The sequence below is a fragment of the Haplochromis burtoni genome, unplaced genomic scaffold (genome assembly GCF_018398535.1).
Source record: "Haplochromis burtoni strain Fernald_Lab_line unplaced genomic scaffold, NCSU_Asbu1 Contig_518, whole genome shotgun sequence".
In the NCBI taxonomy this organism is placed as follows: Eukaryota; Metazoa; Chordata; class Actinopteri; order Cichliformes; family Cichlidae; genus Haplochromis; species Haplochromis burtoni.
In genome coordinates this window covers 160,085-181,928 of record NW_024582879.1, presented here as the reverse complement: position 1 = coordinate 181,928, position 21,844 = coordinate 160,085, and the positions used below count along the sequence as shown (strand labels likewise).

General features: G+C 39.3%; 1 protein-coding gene across 9 annotated transcripts in view; it reads right to left on the bottom strand.

The window, feature by feature from the left end:
* Window positions 1-21,844, bottom strand: part of map4k3b (mitogen-activated protein kinase kinase kinase kinase 3b) — a 58,035-nt gene that overhangs the window by 20,645 nt on the left and 15,546 nt on the right. For 6 of the 9 annotated variants that reach the window (XM_042214102.1, XM_042214103.1, XM_042214107.1 and 3 more), the window contains exons 2-15: window positions 16,562-16,619; window positions 13,919-14,009; window positions 13,624-13,688; window positions 13,457-13,512; window positions 13,277-13,324; window positions 12,719-12,761; window positions 12,408-12,480; window positions 11,553-11,684; window positions 11,122-11,184; window positions 10,880-10,961; window positions 9,607-9,723; window positions 3,796-3,868; window positions 3,592-3,650; window positions 1,229-1,291 (exon numbers count right to left, since the gene is read on the bottom strand). In XM_042214102.1, the coding sequence (XP_042070036.1) occupies window positions 1,229-1,291; window positions 3,592-3,650; window positions 3,796-3,868; window positions 9,607-9,723; window positions 10,880-10,961; window positions 11,122-11,184; window positions 11,553-11,684; window positions 12,408-12,480; window positions 12,719-12,761; window positions 13,277-13,324; window positions 13,457-13,512; window positions 13,624-13,688; window positions 13,919-14,009; window positions 16,562-16,619 (1,023 nt within the window). The remainder of the gene's footprint in view (window positions 1-1,228; window positions 1,292-3,591; window positions 3,651-3,795; window positions 3,869-9,606; window positions 9,724-10,879; window positions 10,962-11,121; window positions 11,185-11,552; window positions 11,685-12,407; window positions 12,481-12,718; window positions 12,762-13,276; window positions 13,325-13,456; window positions 13,513-13,623; window positions 13,689-13,918; window positions 14,010-16,561; window positions 16,620-21,844) is intronic. The other 3 variants (XM_042214104.1, XM_042214106.1, XM_005947215.3) reach the window with 1 other exon arrangement.

Here is a 21,844-nt window from a genome sequence, read left to right as displayed (position 1 = left end):
ATTCTGCAGGCTGACAATAAATTCAGCACTATGACAACGGTCCTGAATTTAAATCAACCAATGAAATTCTGGTTGGATATTGGTGACATAAAAACCACAATGTGAATGCAGCATCTTGTCAGAGAAATATTTTTGAATGTTACGCCTGAAAGCAAAAAGCATGCAAGAGGAAATGCGCACTCCAGATGAGCAGACACAAAACACCAATGCTACAAAGAAACTACAAAGAAACACGCATACTAACAGACAAAAAACAAAGCAAAAAACAAGGCCTCGCTACTCTGGTTAACTACAAGAGGTTAGAAAAACATAAGCAACACTTTACAAATGAGAGAAGCGCATTCTGTGGAAACATCAGAAATAGGGAAAAGAAATATTGAGTACCATAGAACACACATTAAAAGTGTATGTGTTAATAAATTTGAGCAGACATGCCTTTTATATACTTTAAATCTCCTTTAGATGTCCTTGAGCAAGGCACTGCACCACTACCAGCCTTTAGAGCTGCAGCTCCATTGCTGAACCTGATATATCTTCCTCTATATTAAAGCCTTTCTTGAAGTAAGTCTTACGACTTGGCAGGTATCTTGGCAGTCATTTTGAAGCACTTTACTGACACATAAAAACTGCATGTCCAGTTAAATCTGATTTTAAAAGGAGAAAATACTAGAAAAGTTAGCCGACTTTCCCCAAAATATGCTTTTCCCCCCTGAAAGCTACCCTTCTGTCACAATTCTTCAATACATCTCAACTAGACATTTGCTGAGTAACATGCCTCTCCACTGTAGTGTCCCTCCCTGTGTTTATACCTCTGTGTGCCAATCTGTGTGTTTTATGCATATATGAGAAACAACAACAACAATAGCGCTAACGACTCTAATCACTATGACAACTACAACACCAGCTCGTGAGGCAAAAGCTGAAGCTGGAAAAAGAAGATAAAGATGGGCAGTAACAGACGGGTGGACTAGAAGAGATGGATCAACAATGTGAAATAACAAATATACAAGTTGGACATCGAGCAGCCGAGAGATTCAGAGCGCTGAAAAAGGACAAAAGTAGGACAAGGACTCATCCTTCAGAGTTTAAGAATGAGCAAGATGGAGAGAAAAAATTAAATTATATTTTAAATAAAGCATGACGTTAAAAATTGACAGACTGAAAATAAATGGGCCAACAGCTGAAGAGATGGAGAGGCTGAAACAAAGAGAGACTAAAGGTGTACTACCAGATTAGATCTTGCTGTATAGTAGAGCTCCTCAACACAGTCCAGATAGGGCTCAGAATCACACTGGTCAGCAAGACAGAGCGAGAGAGACCTCAGTTAATACATTAACCTGTCCTGGACTAATGGTGGGGAACAGGTAGGAATGGTGATATGGAGGGAAGGGATGACTTGTGAAAAATGAGTTTGGGTTAAAGCTGTGTCCACACTGGAAATGATTCGCTCGTCGCACATCGCTTTCAAGCTGGTGGCTCATCGCTTTTAGACATTCCAGGTTCCGGTTGTCTAAGTTACTCTCTATAGTTTACTACCAGGTCATATGTCGGTCAAGGGTATTCTTCAGTCACTTGCCTGGAAGTTGGGAACAGTTTATCTTGTGTCCCGCCCACTTCAACTCAGCAAGAGTTAAGTTGTCTTTATTTGCGTCAAGTCGCCAAATGTCATTCTATTTCTATGGGTCACTATGAATCACTTCCAGTGTGTACGTAGCTTAAGGCCATTTTTATTTAGTTTTTAATAGGTGCTTGACTTGGCAAGAAAAGGATAGAGTATATTTGAATAATAATCTCAAGAGAGGAGGAGACAGATGTGAGTTTAAAACATAGATGGAGGTTTGGAATGGAGAGAAAATAATAAACTGTGCTACAACAGCATATATGTGAGCCTACAAAATATAAAGTTAATAAGGGTATAATAAGGGTACTTTTCATAACATTCTACATACAAATTAAACAACTAATGGTAGCCAGCTGTATTCTGGGTAGTATTTCCACACATGCATTTCTCACTCATCATGGGTATGGATGTCCTGGTATGTTTAGGCTATTAACATTTTCTTTGAATCATGCTGCTAAAGTGTAATTTAAATGAGTTCTTCCAATTTTGACAAGAAAAATGGTCAAATATTCAGCCAGAAGACGGTTGATGGATACCAAAAGGTCTGACTTGCTAAGGGACATTTATCCAAATATTAGTGGGTGTGTATGTATACTTTAGAACCTGTGTGGATTAAAGAAATCCAAAAATATTTCAAACTTGTGCACTCAATCCTTGCTTTGTTAAGTTATTAAAGACATATGCTGTACAATAATTTCATCCTGGAAAGAGAACCGTTCATGTTAAAAGCCAGAATTTACCAAGTTATTCAAGCCCATGATGAGTGTCCGTAAACTTGTGATCAGCGTTTTAGAGGTACTTTCTGTTACTATGGGTCTGTTTGATTTTTGGCCACTATTGCAAAAAAAAGAGAGAAAAAAAAATACTTGCACAGAGTCTGTTTTGATCAAAATATTATAATATGAATGCTAAAACAGCATGGCAGTCCTCATTGGATGGATCTTGGAGTTACAAGCTAAAAGCTAAAATCTACACATGTCACAAGACAAATGTAATGCAAGCTGCCAGAGTTCCCTTGAAAAGAGAGTAGAAATTTAATGGACAAATGAATGATTGTTGATAAATGATACAGATCATATGAGGTTAATATGATAGCATTAATCTAAATTTATAGATCAAAAGATAAAGAGACGACAAAATAAAGGTTTGGTTAGATTTTTTGGTGAACTATCAAAGACAACTTTAAGAGGGTGGGGACAGTGGAAGACGTGCAAAGAAAGGACAAAAGGTGAAAAGGAAGTCGGGGAGCAACATATACTGGGAAAAAATATCAAGAAATCATAGCTCAGCCAAAGATTTTTTTAAAGAACCTATGCTAACTTTTTGACCAAAACTGAGCATAATCTGACCAAGATAAATTACAAATTTTATGCAAATGAAAGCCAAGAACACGACTTTTATTCTACTGAGTTCTGTCCAACCAGTAGCGAAAGAAAGCTACTACTGACAAATCATACCTGTGTTTGTCAAACAGCAATAACAATAGGTCTACAGTTACAACTTCATTAAAATGAATCCATAGAGCTGTTTATCCAGCTGGGTTGTGTATTTTAAGCTACTGCAATAACACTGTTCAGCCACAGCCTTCAGGGTTTGGTGAATCCCAAAACATTCCAGATCAAATTGGACTTTTAATCCCTCCAGCAAGCACAAGATCCACCAGGGACTACTCTCTTTATGATATATTCACAACAGCCTGCTGGTTACTGTAAATCTGATTTTATATGCAACTGGGCATTAGATTTCTGCCAATTCTGTTGTTATACCCATATAATAATTAGCGAAACATGCCATTCCTAAACCTTAGAATATTTAACTAGGATTGGTTCAACACAGACAGAGAAAAACATAGATTGGTGGAGGTGCCATGTGTGATTAGGTGAGGGACAGCCAAGTTGGTACTGGTTAATTAACAACCACACAAATCTCATCTCATTCGCACACATACAAACATAATCTGATCAACTCACCGGTTCATGATGAGGTTGTGTCTCCTTTTCCAAAAGACTATCAAACTTCACTTGATCGACTGAGAGAGGCAAAATAAGAGAGAGGGGAGGATGGGAATATCATGAGGTAGGGAGATATATATACTGAGTAAGATTATTGAAGAAGGAGGAAAAAGATACTAAAGACATTGTATTTATTCACATTGACCTTTTGTAGCAACTCACATTTCATCTCGGACAGTGTTTTTCCTTCTCTGGTGCTCCTGCTGGTGGAGCGGATACGATAAGGAACCGGGGACTATCAGGAAATAAAAAGAAGAGCAGACAGTGTCAAAGCTGCTCTGGACACTCGGTGTAGTGGTTTGCACTAGATTTGGAAAGATCACAATAGGTTTAAGAACAAAAACATAATCCCACTGCTATTTCCTGTGGGTGGGATTTGATGACACAGCAAAGACAGAGAGTCTCACACACACACACACACACACACACACACACACTGCAAGAACCAAAACAAACAACAGCAACACAGTCAGAGGAAAAACATTCATCCACCCTTTTGGTTCCAAACACTGGATACCTGTAAGCTGTAAAGTCCTCTTTACATTGGAAGCTTTATAACAGAGAGATTGTCACACAGTATCTCATCATCATCATCTGATGATCTACATTCTTAATACAAGCGGTAAAACAGGGTTTAAATGCTGAAATGGAAAACGGTACTTAGTTATTTTATATGTCATGAGTGCAGCTGGCCATTCTTATTTTGAACCACAGTTATTGTTAATTTAAAATAAAATCCAAACTCCATCCCACAGAAATCTAATGACACAGCAACCTCAGTGCATGCTTATGAAGCACTGGAAGACAAACCAAGACTACAAAAGACCATGCATCAATCAAAGCAACATTTAGAACTCGGCTCCTCCAACAGACATTTTTGTTTGCTTGTTTGCAATTATTCTCATAGTCCATTCTCATTAGACACAAACCATGATTAATACCTGAAAGGTTAAAGACAGGTGAAGATGGCGTCCATAGCTATAACACTTTAGCAACCTACAGCCTTTTGGCCTTCCACAACACTACATTTTCTTTTGTCTAATATTTGAAACATCAACAGGTTGGAGGCTTTTTTTCCCCCCATGAGTTTGTGTAGGAATTTAACACTTAAAAACTAGGGGTGCAACGATATTCATATCGATATTGAACAGTTCGATACAGTGCTTTCGGTTCGGTACGCATATGTATCGAACAATACAACATTTGTAATTTATTTTATCAACTTTCCTTCTGATGATGCTGTCTGTGTGGAGCGCTCAGTGAATCTGCGTTCGACTACTCCGCCTAGGCTGCACTGTCGAGCGCAGATCCACTGAGCGCTCCACACAGACAGCATAGTCAGAAGGAAGAGCGCAGGGCAAGCTAGCGAGACAGAAGTTAAGCTCTCCTTGCAACATGGCAAATTGCACCTCTCCCACCCTCATTCAGATCTGGCGTTTGGAATTATTTTGGTTTTCATGTAACATATGACCCTGAAGGTAAGCGCGTCATGGACTAAAGTAAAACAGTATGTTGGATGTGCCACGCAATGCTCAATTACATGGGTGGGAGCTAGTGTGTTAGCGCAGTTAGCTCGTTAACGTGTTGGCTGTCTAGCCCCACGCAGGATAGCTCGTTAACGGAGATTTGCGGTGTTGTGGCGTTAACGTCATTTCAACGAGATTAACGCTGACATCACTAGTGGGAACACAACGAATATGACTGCACATTTACGCCAACATCATCCTAGTGCAAAGACAAGTGGAAGCAGACAAAAACAACAAGCATGCATGCTACAAACTTTACCCGAGTCATTTAGACAGCGTTAGCACATGATTCTCCTTATGGGGACCTGATATGTTTAATATTGTGGCGAGCTCAGACAATGAGGAGACGGAGGTATCATTTGGTCTTGCTTCCCGTGAGCTAGCACAGCCGTTTATTGACATCTGCAGAAGAACACTGCCGCTAGCTAACTGCTCAGCGCGGCAACCGCACAGCAACAACAACACACAGAGCGCCCTCTGCCCCCTGAAGGACACACCTTCGCAGCGAGAAGGCGTCACCCGTCACTATGGCAACATAAACAAAACATAACTGTACAAACAGAACCCCGAACAGCCCTGACCCGCTACATAGCCCCCACCTAAGGGGTCAGTCGTCCCCGACGACCCCATTACCCCACACAAAGTCCTGCAAATGTCCAGGTGCCTTCTTTTGGCGCACCGGCCGGTCACGACCGGCGGGGGAAAAGTCACTCGGGTCAGAACATGGGGTGCCACCATCATCCCACTTCTGACACCAATGTGGCGAGCTCAGACAAGGAGGAGACGGAGGTGTCGTTTGGTCTTGCTTCCCGTGAGCTAGCCAGGGAGCACAGCCGTTTATTGACATCTGCAGAAGAACACTGCCGCTAGCTAACTGCTCAGCGCGGCAACCGCACAGCAACAACAACAACAACACACAGGGCGCCCTCTGACCCCGGAAGGACACACCGTCGCAGCGAGAGGGCGTCACCCGTCACTATGGCAACATAAACAAAACATAACTGTACAAACAGAACCCCGAACAGCCCTGACCCGCTACAATATGCTGCTGAGAATATAGCCCAGAAGAAGCGTATAGTATAGCTTTTATTTTGGAAAGAGCCATTTCTCTGTAATAAACTCTCTTTTCCAAAGATGAGTGATTCCTCAATCAGATACAGGTGTTACCGCGCCAGATCCGCGGCCCCGAACCGTAGTAAGGAAACCTCTGGCAGTTACTTGAAGGTTCCGTAACTGACTCGTAGCCGGCAACAGCTTACTATACAGGTCAACTCCGCTAGCAAAAAGATCGAAGGAGGCGTAGGAAACTGCTTCACCGAACTTTATTTCTTCTCTAAGGCACGAACACCGCGTACAGTGGGCTGAAACAGTTTACTCACAGCGAGCATCGCCGACACAACTCTGGCTGTCGAGGGAGTTATTATATTCCTTTTATTTATTTTCTTTTCGTCTCTTCTGTAGCTAACCGTTACTTTTTCCCCTTCTCCGCTCTCTCTCTTCACACACACACCAGGCAGTCCCGCTACACACATCCCGAATACATTTCCCATCAGGCTTCATCCTTAAAGGGCCATGCCTGTAACACAGGGCTTGCAAAATCGCTAGCCCGACGTCCCGGGGCTAGCGATTTTTCCAGTCGGGTTACCAAAATCTATCTCTGCCCTGCCCGTTGGGCTATTGTAGGAAGGAAAAATATATGTCAATGCTTTTGCATTCTTTCGGAAATGTAGCTGGGTAATTATGTCATTGGCATCGGTGAGCCACTGTCAATATGTGACATATTGAAATCGCGTTTGAATTTGCGCTTGTTTTTTGCTTTCACTTTGCAAATGTCCAGGTGCCTTCTTTTGGCGCACCGGCCGGTCACGACCGGCGGGGGAAAAGTCACTCGGGTCAGAACATGGGGTGCCACCATCATCCCACTTCTGACACCAATGTGGCGAGCTCAGACAACGAGGAGACGGAGGTGTCGTTTGGTCTTGCTTCCCGTGAGCTAGCCAGGGAGCACAGCCGTTTATTGACATCTGCAGAAGAACACTGCCGCTAGCTAACTGCTCAGCGCGGCAACCGCACAGCAACAACAACAACACACAGGGCGCCCTCTGACCCCGGAAGGACACACCGTCGCAGCGAGAGGGCGTCACCCGTCACTATGGCAACATAAACAAAACATAACTGTACAAACAGAACCCCGAACAGCCCTGACCCGCTACAATATGCTGCTGAGAATATAGCCCAGAAGAAGCGTATAGTATAGCTTTTATTTTGGAAAGAGCCATTTCTCTGTAATAAACTCTCTTTTCCAAAGATGAGTGATTCCTCAATCAGATTTATTTTTTTAATTACTTTTGTTTCAGCAACATTAAATTTAAAAACTGTACTTTTGAGTTAAAATATATATTTATAATTTTAATAAATGACAAATTAAAAAGGCATGAACATTTTTTTTGTATCGAAAAAATATCGAACCGTGACACCAAAGTATCGAACCGAACCGAACCGTGAATTTTGTGTATCGTTGCACCCCTATTAAAAACATAATTCTAGAGAGAGTGACAATGTGATATTTTTGAAGCCATCTTTATGAATTTAGGCATTTCTTTATCATCCCAGGTGCTACAGAACTGAAGTGAATGGAAAAGATCCTTAGTGATGCTATTTATGCCTTTTTTCCACTAGCAACCGCTCAAGTTGACTTTTAGGGCTTTCTGTTTGGTGGTAGTGCCGACTTGGCCGGGTTTCCAAGCAAGCCAAGTTGAGCTGAAAATGTGACGTCAAAACACTGCATGCCACTGATAGGCGAGGAAGTAACATCACTGGATGAGTCATGAGGGTGACTCCTGTGCAAGAATAATACCACTATTTTATTAGACATGGCAAATAAGGAAATGGGCTACAAACCAACCAACACTGGTCCAATGACAAGATCCAGATGTATTTGTGTTGTGTTGTATTTGTGTTGCACACATATGAGACATTAAAATGGTATAAAACTGTAATGGAAAACAACTGAAACTGTGTAGAGCAAAGTAGAGTCAAGTTGAGGTGCTAGTGAAAAACTGACCCGATTTCCTGCATTCCCCTTTGATTCTCACCGATGTCGCCAGTCGTTGTTGTTGGAAGGTTACTTTTATCTGCCTATAGTCACTATATGTCAGTCATAAATACTATAAACTTTATAGTTTGTTACATTTATGAAGCCATTTCTATTCTACCGCTGTTTTTTAAAGTTTTTTACTTAATTATTTTTTGTTTTTAATTGGGATCTGTGACATTTTTACCTTAATGTTTTATCTTATTCTATTTTAATGATCCACTGATTTATTCTACTTAATGTTTTGGCTGCTGTAATACAAGAGTTTCCCAAATTATTAGGAGAAATACAGTGGACCTTATCCTATTATGGCCTTTTATTTGTTCACAACTACACAGAGATGACGTAAAACCCAGTAAGTAATAAATCACTGGAATTTCCTTATAGCCAACCCTTATCTTTCTATTTTGTTCACACATGAGTGCTGTGCAGTTGTGGCTTAAATCATTAACTTCAACTGTGCTCTGAAAATGTTAAAGTTTAGGAGCAAAGCTGAATTTGTTTTTTTATCTCTAACAATCTCATTACTTAAAGCATTCAAGTAAAATGTGCATAAGATATTATAAGCAAATTTTAGAATAAGAATAATGACGCAATTTTGTGTGATGCAGTTGTATAAAGTCAGCTGATTTGAATGTCAACAGAAAGGTCTATGAAACCGCCACAGTAAGCCATCAAATGACTGTTTCACATACCAATGTCGACTTCCACGGCAACACCAGCAGAAACTGAACTGGAAATTTACTTTTTATTCATTCAGTTCTGTAGTCCTATTCCCCCCCTGCCCCCCCTCCGGAAAAAAAAAAAAAAACTACTGTCAGAAGAGTTTGTGTTAGAATGACATCAGTGCAGACACTGCAGGAACAGTAGTACCTTCCGACGGGCTGCAAAACGGGGTGCACGTCGAGCACCGGGACTTATGGGAAGAAAGTGACCCCTGTACTTAAACTAAGGATTCAGAGGATCAGGGATGGGGAATAGAAGACAGGAGAGGAAAATAAAATGTGGGGAGATACAAGCAGTGCTAAAAAGAAGAAGAGAAAAACAAAAGTGAACCAAAAACAGAAAATGAGAAATAAATCTGAGAGAAGCAAAAGAAGAAGTGGATAAAAAGGAATGAGTAAGAAAGGGAAAGACAGAGCAGAAAGATGACTCACATGTGACAAAGAAAGGAGGGAGTAAGCATGGAGAGAAAAAGCTGTGAATGACAAAGGAATTTAATGAAAGGACAAATGAGGAGACAGAAGGAAGTTGAGGAAGAAAAGAAGCATGATCGAGTAAAACACAATCACATTTATGCTCGGCCTGACAAAACTTTGGGTTTAACAGAAAATCCTGAAGGTCAAAGGTTACCTCAGGCTCAGGGTCGTCATCGTCAAAGTCGTTGAAGGTGCTGTGGTCGGGGTTGTTGGATTTATCCAGCAGCTCAATCGCTAACGTCCTGCTGAGAGGCTGGGAAACAAAAGGGTGCTGGAAGAGAAACAAGAGTTGGAATCAATCCAGGTGACATCACCAATGGCACATTTTTAAACCAAAAAAATAAAAAATAAATAAATAAACTGTACTGGGTAATATGTGATTCTTAAATAAGCAGAGCTGCAACTAATCCAGCAGCTCATTAGGGTGCTGACAAATTGATATGCCATTTAAATAACAGCCCTAACTGCTGTAGCACACAGTGATGAATGATGCTTACAAAGCAAACTGAAGTTTATGCTTTCCTTCCATTATTTAGATCTTGCTTCATGCATCATGTATCACGTTGCTCCAGCTTCTTTTATACACAGTACCTTTTAACATCACAGAATGCACCTAGTACACATGTGAACGCTTCATATATAATACATGACACCATGACCACTTAGAAGTTTTAAAAGATATTGAGGACTGATCGAATGAGGAAAAAAAATATTGCAAAAGGTTAATTTTTTAACAGTGGATTTTTTAGTAGACTTATTTTGGAAGTCTAATGCTGCTTGCTTGAGGTGTAATCACACATCCTGTTTGGGCATCTTGTTTTAAATTTGGCCAATTTCAACCTTAAAGTATGGCTCGTGGGCAGTGATGCAACACATTAAAGTGTAGCTTTACAAGTAACCTTTTCACTGTGTGTTTTGAGATACTGGTCGGAACTACATTGGGTTAAAACAGCAACCCTTTAACCTGAATTTCACTTTGAAGAAAACAACCAAGTTGCAGGCAACAAATCTGCACAAAAAACTGCATAGTGTGTGGTAGTACTGTGTGGTTGCTCTCACTCAGGCATGCGCCTTAAAAACTGAATACTGGGTCAATTTGACACAGTAGTTTATATATGCACATTTTAGGTTCATGACAAACCTGCAGAGCCCACATGCAGGTGGCCAGAATTGGATTTCCACAAAGCAACCAAAAAAAATAGCAGCAGAGCTGGAAGCTATCCATCAGACCGCCTCAGAAAGGAGATCTGCCAAATCTGAAATGGCTTTTGATATTTATAAACAGTGTTGAGCATTTTTGTCAGCATGGCTAGTTTCCTAACTTAACATAAAAGTTGACTGGGAAGCCCTATCATTTTTGTTTGTTTTACATCATGTAAATATGATTGGAGATGGACTGTAATGTCTGAAAGTTAAACTTTCCTCACCTGCAGCAGTTTCTCAGCTGTGGGCCTCTTTTTTGGGTTCTTGGTCAGAGCCAGTTTGACAAAATGGTGGAAGTTATTTGTCCTATTAGTTCAGCAGGGAGAGTAATGCAGAGAAAAAAGGAAAAAGGTTTAATGTTTTAGCCCTGTAAAATGATAAAAACTGGTCATTTAAACAGCTGGGTGTTACATCTATAGCAAATGTGAGCAAGACCAACATATATGCAAAAGCATGACAGTCTTACCACTTCATTTTATCTTTCAACTTAGGAGGCTGGAAATTACTCTTTGTCATTAAGAACAGAGCCCTGTTGGGAGAGAAGAAATACAAATGAGAAAAATCACCTTTAACAGTGTAGAAAGACATGCCTTCCTAGCATTCAGTAATAAAGCCAATTTGATACACAATATCTACTCCAAATGACTAAAGCCAGTGTGATATATGAATAGAATAAAGATTAAAATCTCCAGGACATAAATATAGCAACATTTTGTAAAGTAACCCTTTAGACTTGTCACACAAAAATTATCTAAACCTAATAACATTAATGTCTGTCAGTGGTTCTGACTTTTATTAAATACATGCAGAGATGAATGGTAAGAATTAAATCTTCCAAATAATATTGTAAACATTCTTTACTATCATTGCATCATCACAGCCTACACACACTCCTACCTCATTGGGTGCAGGTCGAACATGGGTGGCTGCAGTTCAGCCAGTTCTATTGCAGTGATACCCACAGCCCAGATATCACACAACTGGTTGTAACCCCCTTTCCTCTCCACCGCTGCTACCTCAGGAGCCATCCTATACAAGGAAACAAGACAGAAGGACTGTATGAAAACAAGAGGGAGGAATGATCAACTATCCAATTGGGTTACACAACTACACACAAGAACAGAATATGAACTTTGTACAGTATTTCCCAGCAGCAGCACAGAAAGTTCCCAACCTCAAATGCAGCTCTATGATTTCTCTACAACTAACAAGTACTATTTATTTCTGGGTTTTGTTCTTTTGCATTAAAGAACAGCTAATATAATAAAGAAGAGAAACACATTAGTTGACAAATTCCTATGTGTAAAACATTGGCCCATTAGCAGCAAGCATTGTATTGAACTGCCATCAATTCCAATGGATTAAAGCACTCTAACAGAACAGGAAGAGTAAATGTATCCAACAAATCAGTGAGTGGATCAGCCAGAACTTCCTTCAGCTCACCGATGAAAAGGCTCAAGTAATTGTTTTTGGCTCCAGAAATGCAAGGTTAGAAGTCTTTCAGGTCAATTTTGTACCTTATTTTAATCATTAATTTTTATTTTGATAATTGCAATCTTTTTTCCATTAATCTTTTATAATTTTAATGCATTTGTCTCATATTTTCCTCAGTAAAGCACTCTGTATTGCTAAATTGCTTCTGTATGAAAAGTGCTTGCCTTGCCCTGTCCTGCTGGGTTTTATTTTTATTGTTCTACCTGCGTACCCCTATGCAACGTCAGTGAAGCTTTTGGTTAAATATAAACAACTTACCAGTAAGGTGTTCCAATGAATGACTTCCTCTTTGCTAGGGTCGCTGTGATCTGGGCTGATACGCCAAAGTCAGCTAAGGAATAATGAAGAAGAAAAAAACAAAAAGGAGAGGAAAAAGTGGATAAAGGGAAATAGAATTAGAGGAATGTAATGAAAAGGAAGAATGTAAAGAAATAAATACAAAGTGAAAGAGGAACAGCAGAGAGGCCAAGAAAAAAAGAAAGAAAAAAAAAACAAGTCAGCAAATGAGGCCATTCAGATTCAGTCTGTTGAAGCAGAAGGTAATTGCAGGCCTTGCGTGTTTCTCTCACCTAGTTTCACATAGCCATTGTCTGTCAGGAGGATGTTGGCTCCCTGTAGGGGAAGGAAAGATAAAAACAACAAAAACAAAATATACTGAGCTTTAGGATAAAACACACAATTTTACACTTCAACTAAATTTTAAATAATAATACTAATTATAATAAGTATTACTAAGTATAATCTGAAAGGCAAAACAGTAACAAAATGCTTTGTCATTGATTTAGCTGGTAGTGGGGAATGACTATTCATTTTTCCTATAACAAACACATGCTTAATATATGTGGTTGTGCACCAACAACAGGTTTCCCAAGCATTTATTAAGCTTAGTCCCAGTGTAAAAGAATAATAATAATAATGATAATAATAATGCAAAAAACAGCCTTACTGAACCAAATGAATGACCCTAATTAACTAAAAATGAGCCTAATAGCTGAAGTAGATTGCTATGTTACTCACAAAGTGTAAATGTAGAGCCAATATGTAGATTTTCAGAAATCAGATTTAACAATTAATCATGACTATAACTTTATTTATGAACAAATCACTGCCTTTTTCTCCAAACTCACCTTAATGTCTCTGTGCATTTTGCCTTTATTGTGCAGGTAGTATAAACCCTGCAAATAGAATTACACAGCAAATGACGTTACCGTTACTATTACTCATAAAATAAGACAACAATAACATGATAAAGATGATGAAATCTTAAATCTTAATCTGGCACACATTATCAGTACTGTAGACACTACCTGTAGGGTCTCCCGTGACATGTAAGCTATCTGTGATTCTGACAAAGGCCCGGTTACTGGAATATTAGATAAAAAAAAAAGACAGAAGGCATGAGGGGGAAAAAGAGACTATCAAAGATCACAGTAAAAATGAAATGGTTTGAATCATTGTGCCTGGGTGTCCTTACCATGATAGATATCTTGCAGAGAACCACCTCCACAGTACTCCATGCTGATCCATAACTTATCTCTTCTGCACACACACAAAGAGAACTCTGTCTAAGTGCATGTTTACATTTACTCACAAGGTATGAGCCCTTCGCCTCCTTCGATCTATCTTACACCAGCTTGTGTTTTTCCTCTCTGACACTCATACTTTTTTCGAATAAAAATACGAGTCACTTAAATATCAATTAAATGCACTCTAATAATAACCATAAGAAAATACTGCACTCCACATCTGGCACACACACACTCTCTTACCGGAGATAACTGCCAAAATAGGCAACGATGTTGGAGTGTTTACAGTCCTTCATCATTATAATCTCCTGCTGCACGACTGCAAAGTCCTCACCTTCAATAAAAACACACACAATATTATTATAGTGATCATTTAGTATGCATCTTGGCATTGTTATGACTTACAGAATAACACAAAGCACGAAGAAGGCTGGGTTTGTTTATTATTTTCTGTTTCTGACAGACTGTTCTTGCACTTGTGTCTGAACCACTAAGAAGAGCATAAACTGAAGCAAAGCAGTTCATCAGTCCAAAATCATAAATTGTACAGTAATTAAACAAGTAAGTAAACAGTATTTCTTTATATAGGACTTTCTGCAGATTGAATTCATGACATGCTATAAAAAACAAAACAATACATAGCATACACATTGGTAGGATATAGTTTAACAGCTGTCCTGTAATGTCTAGCAGTGTCCCCCAAACAATATTTTTTGGGCTTGATATTGTTAGTGACAAATCAGCTGTCATGAATTCAAAGTTACAGATGCACCAACTGATCAGATGGGGACCAGTTTTCAGGATTCCTAGCCTGGACTGGTAACCAGCTGCTCAACATCGTGTATGTCCAATTATGAGCCAGTTCCTTTCATGCATGTGCAAAATGTGCAAACTGACACTGGCAAATATTGCACACTCATATGAGCAGCCACACATTGGTAGTGTCTGCCTGTGGCTGTTAGCGACTTCTTCGCTGCGAGTGAGGGTGATGCAAAGTTCGCCAAACTAGATCATCAGTGAACTGGCATGAAAACTTAAATGAAGTATCGTCACAGAGCTGAAGATGATTAATTAAACTGAAGAAGAAAAACAAAGATAACAAAAGGAAAGTGGCCAAAGCTACGTGGCGTGCAGATGGAACCACAAAGCATGTAGCTTCAATATGAGCCTCGGTATGAGCAGTGGAAGAAAAAGAGAAAAGGGTTGCTCCCCTGTTATCTGGTGAAGGATGTAAGTTAAACAAGTTAAATGATGCAAGAAACTTACATTTGTGTTTTTATAGAAATCTGTTACACCTGCTTTTGTTTGGAAAGGTAAATTATGTGTACATTAACTCGTTTATTTTTTCTATTATTTACTTTCAGAGATGTTTAACAGTGAAGATCGTGTAACTTGTGCAGTTTAGGGGAACTGTAAAGTCTGATAACTGATTTAGTTATAAAAATACAATTCTGCATTGAAGAAAAGTTTATTTTTACCTTGTATTTGGTGTGATTTGAAATTTGGAATTTTCAAAAATTGGCATTAGCAAGTAAAAAACAACAAATAAATAAAAACAAATACAACATCAGGCCAAATAAAATTCCATTGCTTCTAAGATTGAACTCTAGATCTCCTGGCTTGATCTCCTCTCTCTAAGGAGGGAGAGAGAGTTGCACCTTTGTTGCTAGGTGGTTATGAAAAGCCTCTAAGTCTAGCCTCACTGTCGCTTGGGCAGTAAAAGTAAAGTAAAGTAAAGTGAACTAAAGTGTCATCATCGCTACTTAAAGAGGGAGGGTCGACTCAAGCAAAAGCACAGATGACATCTATTACCACAAAAAAAGAAAGAAAGAATATTTTAATGTCAAAAATGACAAAAACTCACTATCTACCCAAAGAAAGGGCATCTGAACAGCTGACTGTTTGGATTATTCAAATATTTTACTTACTAAATGAAATGCACGATTTAAACAAGAAAAAGACAAGGAAATTAACCTGTATGAGGGAAAGGACATAGTTAAGGGGGGGGGGGGAAAGCACAAGTATCAGTGAGTGCTGGGTAAGAGGGCATCGTATGGAAAAGAGGTTTGTAATGAAGAACTTCACAGACTAAAATAGAAAGGAAAATGACTTACGAGCGAAAGAGAGAGATATACGCACACTAAATACAAACTGGACAGCAACAAAAAGGGGCAGAAAAGGAAATAGACAAAGATGAAGAGCAAGATATAGGAATGGAAAGACAAGGAGTAAGATAAAGCAAAAATAGGGGATATAAAGAAATAGACACGAAGATAAGAACTATTATTTAGCAAGAAAAAGTGGGGTAAAGGATTTGAAAGAGAGCATAAGTAGGACAACACCTAATGATGCTCCAGGTGACTAACTCGTCATTTAAACGAGAGAAAAGAAGAAAGTATGCTATTTGATTAAATCTGGGACTCTCCACCATTTGACCTTAGAACTGAAGAAGCTTCTCGGATGAGAGGTGAAACGTCTTCAAGCAACTTAAAGAAGTCCAGACGCTTTTCTTTCCAAGCTCCTTAGACTATGATGACCTGGATGACTGAGAACCTTCACAGACATATACTATTTGACTTTTTCTGTCTTTTTAAAAAAAGAAAAGAAAAAAAAGACAGAAATGCAGAGGGTGTCCTAACATTTCTGAACCAGTACGTGTCATTGTATGTTTAATAATATAATAATAACATGTTTAACCAACTGGTATTTCCGGTGCCAACTAGCAAGGGTGTCAAGTTTTAAACGTCTAGTCAGCTGGTTGTGCACATCCCTAGATTCAGCAAGAAAAAAAAAGTAGAAAGAGGAATTCAAAAACATGAGGAGTAGGATACAGCGAGAAAAAAAGAAGGGAGATAAAGTAAGAGAGACAAAGATGAGGTAACTCACCGGGTTCCAGTTTGATGACTTTGATAGCAGCCAGCTCTCCTGTGTTTACATTACGAGCCTAAAGTATGACAAGAAGGAAAGTGAGTCATTGTAGGCTTGAACATGAACAGCAGTCATTAAGCAAAGTTGTTTAAGCAACATCAAGGTACAACGTGACAGAACTGGAGAGCAGATAGAGAGAAACCCTAACTGTTTTCACTGCACTTCAAAGCACAAGAAAGACAAAACTGTAATGTTCATTAGATGAGTTTCAATCAGCTGAGAGGAAGCTGATAGAAACACCGAATCCACAAAAATGCCACCATCAAATACTGAAGGTAAATATAATTGGTGCCTTTTTGTCATGAGTGCTTGTGTCGTACTTTTTCAAAATCAGTTGTTTGTAGCCAGTATAGCAAATAAAAAATGTTCTGACATAACTCATTCGCAACCCTTTAAACCACAAACAGGATGGGGGAGGAATGTGTGGACTTGTTTTTCCTAAATTCCTGAAAAGCTGGCATAAGTCAGAAAAGAGGGGTACGACAGTACAGAGGCAGATTTTCTATAAATAGCGGACTGTTGTTTACATTTAGCAGGAGTGCTGATGGGGTCAGAGAGGAATTACATATGAAATATACATGAGGAAAAAGATTCTTTTTCTTTTGGGTGAGACATGAATTGCGTGCTTCACTCAGGGCAAGAAAATGCCCAGTGGCCTGTGTGTGACATAGAAGCAGCACTGTATGTGTGAGAGAATGGGGAAAAGAGTCCAGCACATTCCACATGGGAAGGAAAAATGAGCTTCAATACTATGAACAACTAGGAGTATGGTGCCATTGATCTAATACATCGGCTTTTGGAATATTATTGAGTCTTAATGCTTGGTGGGGGGACATCAACATCACCATGACATCAACATCTCCGTTCATTCTGATTCTTGACACAAGTTCATATTAATTTAACATTAGGGCGAGATGCATTTACATTCCTTAGCACACAAAATAATGACACAAGCACAAACATGTCTGAGAGCGAGAGCAGGGTGACAGCCTCCCAGAATGATGCCAAAGGAAACAGGAGCTACTTAAGTAGTATGTAAGTCGTTTGGCTTCAAACAGACCTTCAACATAAAACAGTGCTGTGCAAAATATGCAAGAAAAGAAAAAAAAAAAGAAAAGCTTAAGGGTGGAAACATCGAACTTGTTTCAGTACTTGAGCAAAAACACAGTGTAGAGTACATCCAAGCTATGGATGCGAGGATGTGTTATGAGCAGCTGTTGATGTGAGGCCCAAACGTAAGCTCGCTATGAATAACGAGTTCATATGATGCCAATCCAAACCCCGGAAACAGCTGGTTAAAAGCTCAACCCAGGATGCAAAATCTCAAATAGCAAATATTTTTTAATTTAAATGGATTATGAGACAATATTATGCAAGATCCTGAAGAGCTACAACGTTAACTTACTTTATTCATTGTTAAACTAAATTTATAAGCAGCTATGATATGCTTTTACTTACATTTCCAGATTTGTGTTCACATTTGACTTATGCTGTAGTACTGATATTGCACTATAATGGTGCTGCTGGCACTCTGTGGCCACAGATTCGCACTTTGAATCGGGCAGTCTGTCATCACTGACAGCAGCTCGTTGGAAAAATGATGATAAATGTCCTTCACTTGTTTGCACTAATAAATGATGCTCCCTGCAATCACAGATAAAACATTATTAAGTATGTTTTTCTCTTTATTGTCCTAAATGGTCACTTTGCGGGGAAGCTAGAGTAAAATAAGTGTCCATTTTAACATAAAAAAACCCCTTTAAAAATAAAAATAAAATAAGTATCAAAATGAGAATAATTTAAAATGCAATGTTCTTTTTACTGGCTGTGATATCACAGCAGGTATTGTTTTACCATGGCAGTCCATCTGTCTGTGGCAAAACAAGATCTTGAGGACACCTACACAAGAACTACCACAAACGCAGAGTACAGCCAGACAGAAACATAAGGGAGGGACTCGCCACTTAAAAAAAAAAAAAAAAAAATTCTGAAATTCTGACACATGACCCGACCATACTAGCAAAAGCCAACACACACACGATGATTTAAACAACCAAACTATGAAGTTGCAGTTGTGTTGTTGCACTGACACAAGCACATGTGTAGCAGAATAAATTAGTGCTGCCACAACCGCTTGGATGCTTTACTAAGAAGAACGCCAAAAGGTCAAGACTTGTTAGGCAGGAATCTGGAACATCAAGACTCAGTCACAAAACTTTACAGGTGTGTAGCTGCACTATAATGAAACCACAAGGGTGTGTCCCCAGAATTCATTGGCACTGCACTTGGTTTAATTCCATCACCACCAGGATACTGTGTGTCAGATGCTGTGAAGCATAAGGTGCTGACAGAACTGAGCAGTGAAAACAAAACAAAGTGGCACAAACAATGACTCAAACTTTACCGAGATCACTTCAGTAGTGTGCACTGTGGTCACACAATAGTGATGGCTTAATAAATTTAAGGGGTAACCACAGGAAAAAACAGTGTTAATGCCAAAACACAGACACATGAATTTTATTTTTATCCAACTATAGGATTTAAAAAAATAAAAAATAAAATTCAAGTGAAGGAGGGGAACCAAGACCGATCCACATCAAAACAAAGCGGGGGGAGGGTGGGAGAGACAAAGAGAAGCAAAGAGAGGAGGAGATGGATGCAGAGTGGAGAGCAGAGACAGAGCGTCTTCAGACAGACCAGAGATGACTCATGGTCGCTCGGTGCCTCTGTTGGTGGCAAAAACACGGCCAGACTCAATTTTAGAGGCTTGTTGCTGGGACTGACTGATGGGTATTCCATCTTTCTGCAGCCAAGGGCCTGAAGGTTTGATCATTTGTTGAAAAACCAAAGTTTAGGCAGGAAAATTAGTGAAAACCTCTTTCTTCCTGAAATATTACAGTGGCCACAACACAGAAGCACACTGTGGTTCTAAATTTTACAAAGTAAAAGATGTCAGTGTTGGAATAAAACATCTAACAAATTCTCATAAAAGCATACACATAGTTTTGGTGGCAGACTGTGGCTCAAGCGGTTTCCCCCTCCTTTCATGATTCAGGATATCAGCTGCTCAGTTCGGGGCCTCTTTTCGTGATGAATAATTGTATTTATTCAGTGAGTGGGGTAAGTCAAGGGTGGAGGCAGGCCAGTTCATCACCCAGACATTTTCTTTTTGCTTTGGGCATTGCTGTTGTAATACAAAAAGAATGTGGTGTAGCACTGTCTTGCTGAAATAGGCAAGACATTCCCTTGTAATTATGTAGCCTGAATTGCAAGAAATGTTGCTCCAATATCTGTATACAGATACAGTGTTGCAGTTGTGCTAAACCGATGTGCCACACTAACACACACACAATGATTTTAGAACTTTACTCAATCTATCCTAAATGATCTTCAGCCCAGACAGGCATCTCCAGATCTTGGTTACATGTCTACATGTCTCTTTCCTGTAAACTGTACTGTATGGTACAGTTTAACCTTGCATAACCTTCCATATTAGCACTTCAGATCCCCATCCCCTCCTGTCTCCGTAAACTTGTTGCAGTTATGATCTTATACTCAGTTACCATCTCATCTTCACTTTGTCTAATTTCTTCAAACTTTGAGGGTGAAAAAACATCCATTAAAAACTAACACACTTCCATGTAAGAGTGATCCAGTATAAGCAGCTCCTTCTGCTAAAGGCCACTGAGCAGCTCCACTGCAAAAGCGCTGGAGTTAATGCCTGGCCCGGGGCAACAATTACAATAGTAGTTAGCCATTTACTTCCTTTGACAAGATTTCTCCAAGCGATTTCAGCTGTCCTTCCAATTACCACCACGCTTCACTGAACTTTAAGATAACCAGTGCATTAAGTAATGTCAAGTTCATGACTTAAGAGTTTCTGCTTTTAGTTTGCTCATTAACATTAATTACTCAACTTACATCTTAACTCTCCCTTAAGATTGTTACTTTTTTAAAAGACAAACATGATCTTTTCCTCTGCTGGTTAAGCGATGAAGCTTGAACCATTTTAAACATACTGGAAAAACATAAAAAGCTTACACAATTTTTAAACAATTACTCTTGGATTTAACTTTACCAACTTGCTGATTAGTCTGCAAGTTAAGTTTATAAAGATGGTGTTCCATAAGTAACATATTTTGGCTCCATAGCTTTTTTACTCAAAGTTTAGTCCAATTCACGACGTCATTGAGCCATTACAAACACATGGCCCCAGGCAGCGGGGACAGGTGAGGTGAAAGCCAAATGCAGTTGAGTGCGCTTAATTTGTACACCTGTTTTTTAACGAAATACCCACTCATTCAAGTAGAACACCCATAAGCGCTGAGACACACAAAAAGAATCACCCAGAACTTCAACTCCACTTCAATCGTTCTTTCTTTTTAAGCACTCAAAGTTGTACCATGTATGCATGCTGCAAATTATCAGTATAATTCACATCACTGGCATCAACATTTAGTGTCAGCCTGTGAAGTTGCATACCACGCACCTCACACACCGCTGTAAGACCGACCCACCCAAACGTCTGCATAAATATGTACACTATGTGTATGCAGCAACAGTGTTAGTGGAGTCATAGAAAAAGTACATTTATTCATAACACAAGCAACGATCGTCAAAACAGACATAAAAATTCCTTCCAGGAGTTTGGCATTTAGCCCGAGCCAGGATTAAGAACTCAATATCATCACATCTTGAAATAGGATTTGATGCTTTTGCTATTACGGTGCCAGGACTTACTGAACAGCTTCAGCAAAAGCGCTGTACTCTGGCACAAGTATAATCAACAAGATGATCCAAACAACACTGAGAGATCCAAGGCCTTCCTAGTCCTTAGTAAAGAGGGGCCTATAAATTTCAGTGACATATTACTGCTGAAGAGCGTAAAATTACCCCTGCTGTATTTAAAACAATTGGTGTAGGTGGCAGTCAGCACAAATAGAACCCAATCCAAACAGACATTTCCGTTAAAGATGAGGCAAATTCACAGAGTCCATTGCATCTGAAAACTTGAGCTTGTTGCCAGGAATACAAATCTGTATTACTCCTCAAGCCATCAAAAAGGCATTTAACCAAGTGTGGTAAAATAGCGCTTTGTGTTTCTTTCTGTGTCATAGTTAAGCAAAGAGACTAGGAGCCACATATTTGGAAGTCCAATGTAACTAGAAAAATTTGCATTTCCTGCGAAAATGCAGTGTGGATGCTTAAAGCTGAAGCTGTATGCAAAAAGTAGCTGAAAAA